Source organism: Calidris pugnax, unplaced genomic scaffold (genome assembly GCF_001431845.1).
Source record: "Calidris pugnax isolate Ruff unplaced genomic scaffold, ASM143184v1 scaffold88, whole genome shotgun sequence".
Classification (NCBI taxonomy): Eukaryota; Metazoa; Chordata; class Aves; order Charadriiformes; family Scolopacidae; genus Calidris; species Calidris pugnax.
This window is the reverse complement of record NW_015090849.1, coordinates 1,706,422-1,715,672: the sequence shown is the minus strand read 5'-3', so window position 1 is coordinate 1,715,672 and position 9,251 is coordinate 1,706,422. Positions and strand designations below refer to the sequence as shown.

Below are 9,251 nucleotides of genomic sequence, written 5' to 3'. Positions count from 1 at the left end.
TTTTTTTTTTTGGTATCGTTTCTTCATGTGCTTGTTGATTGTGTCTAAAATAAATGTTTTGTTAGATGAGAACTAGATCGATACTACAGTGGAAACAGCTCCTGAAACAAAGTGCACCACCACTCAGAGAGATGCTGCGAGGGCTTTCTGCGCCGCAGAAGTCCCAGAGGTCCCTACTTGCTCACAGGTAAAGCAGCTGTAGGACGGGCACTTTGCCCTGTCCCAGACACTTCTACACTCACTTTCAGCAGGCCCAAAGTGGAATACTAAAATCTGGCTGGGAGAAGGATTATGCTTTCAAGAAATTCAGTGTACGAGAGTATTTGCATAGTACATGGAGGGGAAACAGGTGCCATTTATTCATATACTGGAGTAACGACAGGAGGACGCAGGATGTGCTGTGGCCCCAGCTCTACTTTGGTGACAGTATTGTATTTTCCTACATACATTTAATTCCCCACAACAAATGGAAAAAAAAAACAATTACAGGTACTCCAGTTTGGAGTGGTGAGGACATCTGAAAGCACGAGAGGTTTTCTGACCAGCTGTGACTGATTGATAGTGCAATTTCACACTAATTTGGAAAGGATTAAGTAAGACATCCAGTTTCTGAACAGGGCTGGTTTAGCTCTAACTACATCTGCTGTGTGTGCAGATCCCTTCAGTGGAAAAAGCAGCTTTCACTGGACATTTTAAGAAGATGATAAAGCTGTTCTACACCTGCATTCAAACTACTACAAGGCAATATATTACCTACGATGACAGTTGATGACTGTTTTCACCCCAGAAGCAGAGAGTACCTGAAAACACCCCGTGGACATGGGCTAAACCACATCTGTCAATACGCTGTGCGTGAACGAAGACACTCACCGTGACTACACCAGTCTAACTGTAAACCTGAACTTTGTTGCTACTAGACAGGAATAACATTTTTCATATTGCAGCTACAGATTTAATAAATAAATTGCATATATTGTGCTTTATAAATTAAAATGCATTCCAAAGTGAGGCAATGCTAAACGATGAATCTATTTAACCGTCCCAAACTGGCCACTCATTCTGGTTCCAGAACCAGCCCCCTTCCTCACTCAGCTCACAAAGGCAGAAACAGTGTCTGCTTCTGCCTCTTAAACAAAAGCTCCCTCCCCCAAAAGTGATCAAAAAAGAGTTTACTTAGGCACTACCGCAAATGTAAGTTGTCTAATAACCATTACTTCTAACTTAATAAGGGGAGGAGGTGAAGAAAGTCACAACGAACGTTTTGATTCCTTCCTCTTCAGCGTATTCTTCTCCCTATCTGACGCTCTGAGACATGTGCAAAGGTGTCAGCATCTCTTCAAAGATAGCTCCTTTTACATTAGATCCCCTCAAATTAGCTTCTTGTAGATCACAACCTGATAGATCACAATTCTAAAGGGTAAAAGAAAAATAAAGGTTAATTGAATAGACCCAGAACTTAGTTCAAAAACTTAACCTTAACTCTATTTGTAGAGAAACCTCAATTCCCTCCACAAATCCTGGTGCAAACTTCTAGGCTATCACTCTTGTTTAGAGTTTTAATTATTTCTGGTGAGAGAGCAGTTCCTTTTCACTGTTACAGCTGGATTATTTGCTGTTGTTAGACTTACACTGTTTATATCACATTATCTTCCAGGAGTTACTAACTCTTGCTGAGCAAAGCCAGGAAGACGCCACCTCTTGCAAACTCACCAGATATTACTCCAAATACTTCTCTAGTACTTGAGGAAGAACAGCCACGTACACAGCTTGCAAAATGAGCTACTTTGTCTTTCTAATTAATAGACACAGCGGCGTATCACGTGCCACCAGGCAGGTAAGATTCCATTGTTTCTCTACACATGATGTCCCAGGATCAAAGAACCCCCCCACAAACCCAGGTGACTGCATTTCCCTTCAGCGAGGGAACGATCTCATCCTAAGAGTTAAGTTTAATCTTATTTCCATTCATCACTTTTGAGATGAAACAAGCCATTTCGGTGTCTTTGAGGGGCTGGCAAATCCCAAAATTTAGACTCACCTTCCACACTGAGGCCAGAATGAAATGTGATTCCTCAGATCACCCATTGCTCATTAAGACTGAAAAAACACTAATTCACTCTGTCTAGTTTGAAGCTGGAGAACTCAGCCAAAAGCCAGCAATCCCCAAAATTTTACGAGTTGACTAGTTAGTATTTAGAATGAATCATAACTCACTTCCAAATCAGTTCCTGCCAAAGTTGCTCCTCTAAGATTACAGTTTTTTAGTTTTGCATTTTTCAGCGTCGCGACTCTTAGATTAATTCCTGTCATTTGACTGCCTTCCATGTCAACACCTTTCAGGTTAGCACCTAAAACACACAAAGAGTAGTTTTATGAGGAAAAACCATCAGAAACAACAGCAGCTCAAGAATGATGCTTCCTCAGAGCCATGTAAATTGATAGAGGTCAAGGTAGAACTTGGAATTTAATGATCGCACAGTCGCGCACACTAGTATTTGTGGCCTTTTCTCCCGTGGACTGTACAAACCTCAGCTAAACCTCTCACAGATTTACAAACACGTGGTTCAGTTTCCACAGGGTACCTAACACCAAAGCTTCTTACCTTCCAAATTAGCTTTAAGGCCTGATGGATCTTCAAAATTGCACCCTTTCAGAGATGCTCCTTCTGCGTTGGAGCAAAGCATCTTTACCCCTTGGAGGTTCGCACACTGATGGAGACAGACATGTCAGTGAGAGCCATAAAAAAGATGAACAATACCAAAAATGATGAGTATGGTTTTCATCTCTGTTTCAGAAGGGAATCCTATTAAAGCACAACAGCCTTGTTACTGTGAAGACACGTAAAAACCTGCTATAAAATTACTTGTCATCAGGAATTCTCACCCACCGCCCTCTTTTTTTTATTATTTTTAACTTAAGGTAGTTTCAAAAAGCTTTTGAAGTGATCTAACCAGAACAATTGCAGAAAACATTGAAGAACTACATGTTTTACACTCCTCTGCTTGTTCCAATTCCTCTTCCCTTAAAACACCTAAAGGACAGCCCAGACTTTCCGAGGCACAGCAACCCTTACGTCGAGCACTGATCCAGAGAGGTCAGCTCGTTCCAGGTTGGCGCAGCACAGGTTGGCGTGGGCCAGGTTGCAGCGGCTCAGGTTGGCCATCTTGAAGTTTATGTAGCGAAGATCTAGACGTGAAAGATCCGCCCCGCTGAAATTGAGACCCTAAAAATGAAATAAAAAACCATCAGAAGTTACAGAAGGTAAGGTGTAGCTCTGAATCACAGAATCTTCTAGGTTGGAAGGGACCTTAAAGATCATCTTGTCCAACCGTCAACCCAACTGACAAAAATAGACACCCACACAACAAACAAGGAGCATCATCACTAAACCCTATCTCCCAGCACTACATCAACCCGGCTTTTGAACACCTCCAGGGATGGGGCCTCAACCACCTCCCTGGGCAGCCCATTCCAATGCCTGAGAACCCTGTCAGTGAAAAAATTTTTCCTAATATCCAGCCTGAACCTCCCCTGGCGCAACTTGAGGCCATTTCCTCTTGTCCTGTCGTCTGGGACTTGAGAAAAGAGACCGACCCCCATCTCTCTACACCCTCCTTTCAGGGAGTTGGAGAGAGCAATAAGGTCTCCCCTCAGCCTCCTCTTCTCCAGGCTGAACACCCCCAGCTCCCTCAGCCTCTCCTCATCAGACTTATTCTCCAGACCCCTCACCAGCTTTGTCGCCCTTCTCTGGACCCGCTCCAGCACCTCAATGTCTTTTTTATGGTAGGGGGCCCAAAACTGGACACAGTACTCAAGGTGAGTACAGTACTCAAAACACTTAAGAGCATCATGTATGTGTCTATATAAATACACACAGTTATAGATATATACTCATGCACAAGACCATCTATTCTACTATGTAAGACTCATGAAATGTAAATGCAAAGCTACCAAGCATCGTCCTTGGTTACTCTACTCATTTTACATTTAAATAGAATGGCTTAACAAATTGAGCCTTGTGGAAACCTTCAACCTCAAGAAGGAAAGCAGCCCCCACAGCGCACTTAAATTTCATGTTAAGGTCACTCTGCCCCAACTTGGAATGAAAACTCAGTGAATAAGCAAGGGGGGAAGCACACGTCATTTGAATTTCATGTTGTCGCGTGATGCTGCAGGATATTTCCCCACCAGATGCTACAGCTCAAGACAAACTCTGGATTTTCATACCTGACATCGCAGCTCAGACTTGGTTGGGGTCGCCAGGAGGAATCGGACAAACTCCTTTCGAGATATAGGAGAGTGGTCCTCAGCTGGCTGGGAGTTCTGTGGAGAGAGTTGTTTAAAAGCTAACACGGACAGGACTCAATTATGCATTGCCTGGAAGAACGGGACACGTGCATTCATGTATTAAAGAAAACAAGTTACCTTAATAGCTATCTCGAGATGTTCAATTAGTGAATCGATACCAAAAAACCTGGCTTCTTCCAAAACACCTAACAAAACAAAGCAGTATTTGTTATTTCCAGGGAGTCGTTAAACAAGAGAGCAGCACTCTTCTTCCCGTACTGGAGAAGGCACCAAGAACATGCCAAAATCTTTGGGTTAATCCATCCTTACTACTGGAGGAGCTTCAATTCAATCAACTTTCCCTACTTGTTAGACATTTTACACATTTTAGCTACACTAGCAAAGATGAACAGATCACTTGTTGAAGTTTAAGGACTCAAAGAAACGCATAAAGTAATAAAAGTGACACAGACATACATTATATCAGAGGTAACTGGACAGAGGAAAAGTGAGTTTGCTTGCAGCTAAAAGGAAAAAAATAAATCAGAAAGGATGTTTCCAGTACCAGTATTAGGTTAAAGATACCAAATCCAGAATTACAGCCAGATACTAATCCAGTGCAGAGAAATTTTAATGCTCTGAAGATTAAGTTTAAACAGTGTATCTTCATAAAGCAAGCATATAGAATTGCAGTGTTTGAGAATAAATTCACCAAAGAAAAGTCCCGAACATTCAGATGAGCATATAGAAGTCCCACTGACTTTACTGTGTTTACCTGAGGGCAAATTTTAACTTCTAAAGAGTAATAATTTAGGAGATGTCATACAGGTAATACCTACCTAGCAAATTAATGCCATCATTTACAATGAGCTGTCCGTGACGCAAATAGTTCAAAATTGGCTCAAAATACTCTGGACTGCGGTCAATTAGGAATGCTCCTCTATGATCTTGCTTATTTCCCCAAGCATCTGTTTCCACAACATATATATATAATTAAATTTGATATATTAATAGAAGAGCATTTGCTTCAGTTTCAGATTTTTACTACCAAAGGGTACTGGATTATGAAACATTCCACTTGAAAGGGAGTTTCTTAGAGAAAAGGAAGGGAAATGAGAGTGAGGGGGTAAAAAAAATCACCTTAAAATAAACTCACTCCTGCTATAATTAAAACATTTTATCACTACCTAGGAATCATTGCTAGAATAAAAACACCATTGAGATGTCAGTCTGCCCCTGTTTCCTAAAGTCTGTCTCGTACAGTGTTTGCCCATTGACTCTGTTGACAAAACTGAGCAAGATGCAACAATAAGATGAAAATCTAAAGATCAAACAAGCAAAAATGACCCCAAAATATTAACTATGGATGGAAGTTATATTTTCAGTTTGTGAGATGATACGTGTTACATGGGCAACAGAAGAATACACAATTATTAAAAAAAAAAGTTATACATTCTGCTTTGTTACTTTAGGTACTTTTGATATTTTAACGTAGGAACAAAAGTCTCAACTTGACAGTGCCTTTTGCCTACTGTGCTAATTTGTTAGCTTAAAAAATAAAGTTGATTTCAATATACTAACCTTTATCTTTAAACATGTGGGCCAACATACTGTCAGGTTCTTTATTAACCAAAGTGCTCCTAGAAAACAAAAGCAGCACAATTTTATCTTTAGCTGGAATGTTTTCCTCAAGAGACAAACCTGCTCTTGGAGTCTGTTTCCTGCCCGTGGTGCGTGAGGCGCATTCCAACAGCTACTCCGTACCCATTTCATTTCATAGGCTGTGACAGCAAAGTATGTTTCTGACCTGAGGTACTGTAAAGGTATTTTAAATACAAAGCACTTAGTTAAATGAAATATTCCAAGGATATTCCAGGCCTGTTCAGTTTTTTTGCCAATTTGACTTTGCGTGTAAACTAAGAATTGATTTGTTGCAAAACTGTCGCAGCAAATACGAAATACAGAGAAAGCTGCACAAGTCAAAGACCTCCTACTCCACGGGAAGTTATTTTACTATCTCCTTTGCAAGAGTATCTGAAGCCTCCCCAACTGAGGACATTGTAACTACTTTACTGAAATCAAGTCCTTTAAGAACAAAACCAACTGGTTGCATTTGTACCGTGTAGTGGTGAAGTATCGGCCTCCGACATTGAGCGTCAACCAGTCAGTGTGGGAGCCTGTTAGCTCCTCGTGAGGTCTCCCGTCCGTCTGGGGATCTGCACAGATGACAAACACACAGGAATTATCAGAAAAATTCTGAGTATTTCTGAGTCCTCCATATGGTAAGAGGTATCTTCTGAAACTACCAGAAAATAAAATTTTAGATTTACATGAAAGCAAAATTAAACCTCTTTCCGTTAAACAGAAGGTTAAATGTAAAAATTACAGAGACTTACCAATGAATGGTTCCCCTTCACAGACAAACAAAACATCATCGTCCCTGAAAGGTGAGGAGACAGGGGAAAGGAGAAAAAAGGAAAATAGTGATTAATTGTGATTTTTTTGTTCATCTAAGTGACAGCGGGAACCACTCCTGATTAGTTTCATGTAAATGATAATCAGTTGCCATTGGTTAGAACTTCAGTATCTGATTTTTATCTTAATTTTGCAGGTTGCAGTGGATTGTAATGCGACTGACTTCACTGGAGATGTTATCTGTACCAACCAGGTAGGGATCACTCGTTACTCAACCAGTTTAGTTTTACAAAACAGTTGCTTTTCTCCCCACTCTTGGAGTATTCTGTGAAGCCAAAGCAATGCTACAGTTTATCTCCTTTTCAAAAAAACCCTCATCTGAGCACTGACTAGAACAGTGGGATTTCCCTGGTACCTACACTGCACTGAGTCAACACAGGAGGATGTTTAGAAGCATAAAATGCAGTTTGTATCAAGTTCCAATTCATGAAGATAGAAATGCTTTGAAATTCAAAAGCCAGTATTATTTTAACTTGAGGCATGAATGCACCTTTGCTGGCTGGCAACGATAAGATCTGTTTTTAAGGAAAGCACTGGTTATTGATTAAGGTCAGAGGATTAATAGGCTACTAAGTCTCTTAATCTGCATCCGTGGTTTGACTTTTATTGGATAAGCCTTACCTAATCAAAGCGATATCATCAATGAGTCCACCTTTTCCATTGTAAACACTGGTGGCTTTTATTCCAAGCTTATTACTAGCCACAGACAGCAAATCTGATAAAGTCCCATACACAGCCACGACCTGTGGGAGAGAGAAACAGCTATAGGCACTGTGTTTGGATAGTTTCTGCCACTTCAGACTTATTGCCAGGGCTGTCAGTAGCTTCTTACGGGGTGTAGGGGGAAGGTATGTATGGATCTTTAACAAAAAAAAGGAAACAGACCAACTTTGATGGTGGCAGACACACAGCTGCTTTAAAATGGGGTGATTTCATGGAATTGTGAGAGTTGGAAGGGAGCTCTAGAGATCATCTAGTCCAACTCCCCTTGGAGTGGGACATCACTCAGGAGCATCCAGGCGGGGCTTGAAAAATCTCCAGATTTGGGACTCTACACCCTCCCTGGGCAGCCTCTGCCAGGGCTCTGCCACCCTCACCCCAAACAACTTCTTCCTCCCATTGCAGTGGAACTTCCCCTGCTCCAGCTTGTGCCCGTTGCCCCTCGGCCTGTCCCTGGGAACCACGGAAAGAGTGAGGCTCCAATGACTTGCACATTTCTTGGCCAAAACTCAAGGTACTGAGGTGGCAGCAGCAGTGAAAGGAGGAGTGGTGGTACAATAACAATATTAAGACTCAATTATTTATTTCCAAGTCTCTCCCTCATTTATTTTCCTCTCTAAACCCAAAGATTAAACCACCATCACATAAACCATCATCATTCCCGAGACGTGGATGGGAAAAATCCGGGATCCCGGGCAGCATTTAGCAGCTCCACATCCCGGGGCCTTTCCCGGGGCTGTCTGTGCCCCGGCCGGGCCTCGGACCCTCAACGATCCTCACTCCCGGGACGGGAATATGGGATGGGAATATGTAGGTTTTAAACGAGAAAGCGGAGTTTAAGGAAGATTATTTTTTGGCTGTCCCACAGGGTACACACACACAGCGTCGGCCGCGGCAGAGCCCTGACACCCCGCAGGACGTCCCTGCCCCCCTCCCCGCCGCTCCCGAGGGCCCGTGGAACCGGATCCCAGGCGACACCACCGAGGGGAAGGTGACTTTAACCGCAACCCCGGCGGGAAGTTCTCGGCTCCTCACCGTTCCCCTCAGCGCTCCCAACGCGGAGGCTCCGGCCGCCCCTATTCGCCGGTGAGTCACCCCCCCGGGGCCGTGCGCGGCCTTCGGGCACCTCAGCAGCCCCGGGCCTAGGCCCCAACTGCCGCCGCCGAGCCCGGGGAGGGGGCGGCGGGACCGGCGAGGCCCCTCTGCCGCAGCCCCGGGCACCGCGGCCCTGAGGAGCGGCTGAGCGCTTCTCCCTCACGCCCAGCCGGAGCCGGCAGCCCCGTCCCAGCGCGGTAGGACCCCGACCCCCCCCGCCCGCCCCTCACCTTCCCGTTCCGGGGGCTGCCGTTAACGAACAGCGTGACCCGCCTCATGCTGCGGCGGCGGCGGCCCGCTCCTCCCTGCCGAACCCGGAAGGCAGCGGCCGATGACCGACGTGAGCCACGACCAATGGCAGCCGCGCCGCCCCGAGGACGCCGTCCAATAAGAAACGCGCTCCCGCCGGAGTAGCGGGTGGGCGGGGAAATTGCCACGGAAGCGGCGGGGGGGTGGGCCGGCAGGGGCGCTGCCGGCAGCCAATCAAAGGGGGAAGAAAGCCCTATATTTGCATAAAGCATGACTCGAAGTGGAGTCGCCCCTGATTGGTGCGGGCTGTCACGTGGGCGCGGGTCGTTGACTGAACTTTTTTTTTTTTTTTTTCAAAATGGTCTTTTAGCGCGTGAGCAACGGTTCGTGATCCCTCCGCGCGGGGAGCAAAAGAGTTCCTCCTT

The 9,251-nt window shown here is 44.5% G+C and overlaps 2 protein-coding genes across 3 annotated transcripts in view; both read right to left on the bottom strand.

Moving 5' to 3' along the window:
- LOC106888710 (BTB/POZ domain-containing protein KCTD9-like) overlaps positions 1 to 821 on the bottom strand; it is a 10,506-nt gene extending 9,685 nt beyond the window's left edge. The window contains exon 1 of the mRNA XM_014943138.1: positions 758 to 821. Coding sequence (XP_014798624.1) covers positions 758 to 821 — 64 coding nt within the window. The remainder of the gene's footprint in view (positions 1 to 757) is intronic.
- Positions 7 to 8,915, bottom strand: LOC106888729 (BTB/POZ domain-containing protein KCTD9). Of its 2 annotated transcripts, XM_014943154.1 has the most exons (12): positions 8,808 to 8,915; positions 7,384 to 7,505; positions 6,684 to 6,727; positions 6,407 to 6,503; positions 5,869 to 5,927; positions 5,127 to 5,255; positions 4,426 to 4,493; positions 4,228 to 4,323; positions 3,074 to 3,223; positions 2,603 to 2,708; positions 2,215 to 2,348; positions 7 to 1,410 (listed from the first exon to the last, which is right to left on the bottom strand). In XM_014943154.1, exons 1-12 carry the CDS (start codon positions 8,853 to 8,855, stop codon positions 1,294 to 1,296), a joined length of 1,170 nt encoding a protein of 389 aa, XP_014798640.1. In that variant the 5' UTR covers positions 8,856 to 8,915; the 3' UTR covers positions 7 to 1,293. The 2 variants fall into 2 exon arrangements, with proteins under 2 accessions (XP_014798640.1, XP_014798642.1); XM_014943156.1 differs by lacking the exon at positions 5,127 to 5,255.
- Positions 8,916 to 9,251: the final 336 nt, after the last annotated feature.

Bases quoted from the DNA above. Each gene is read 5' to 3' on its own strand.
- LOC106888729 (XM_014943154.1), bottom strand. From the start codon at position 8,855: ATGAGGCGGGTCACGCTGTTCGTTAACGGCAGCCCCCGGAACGGGAAG. The intron at 7,506-8,807 runs GTGAGGGGCGGG...TCTCTCCCACAG, and splicing joins GCAGCCCCCGGAACGGGAAG to GTCGTGGCTGTGTATGGGAC. The intron at 6,728-7,383 runs GTAAGGCTTATC...CTCACCTTTCAG, and splicing joins GATGATATCGCTTTGATTAG to GGACGATGATGTTTTGTTTG.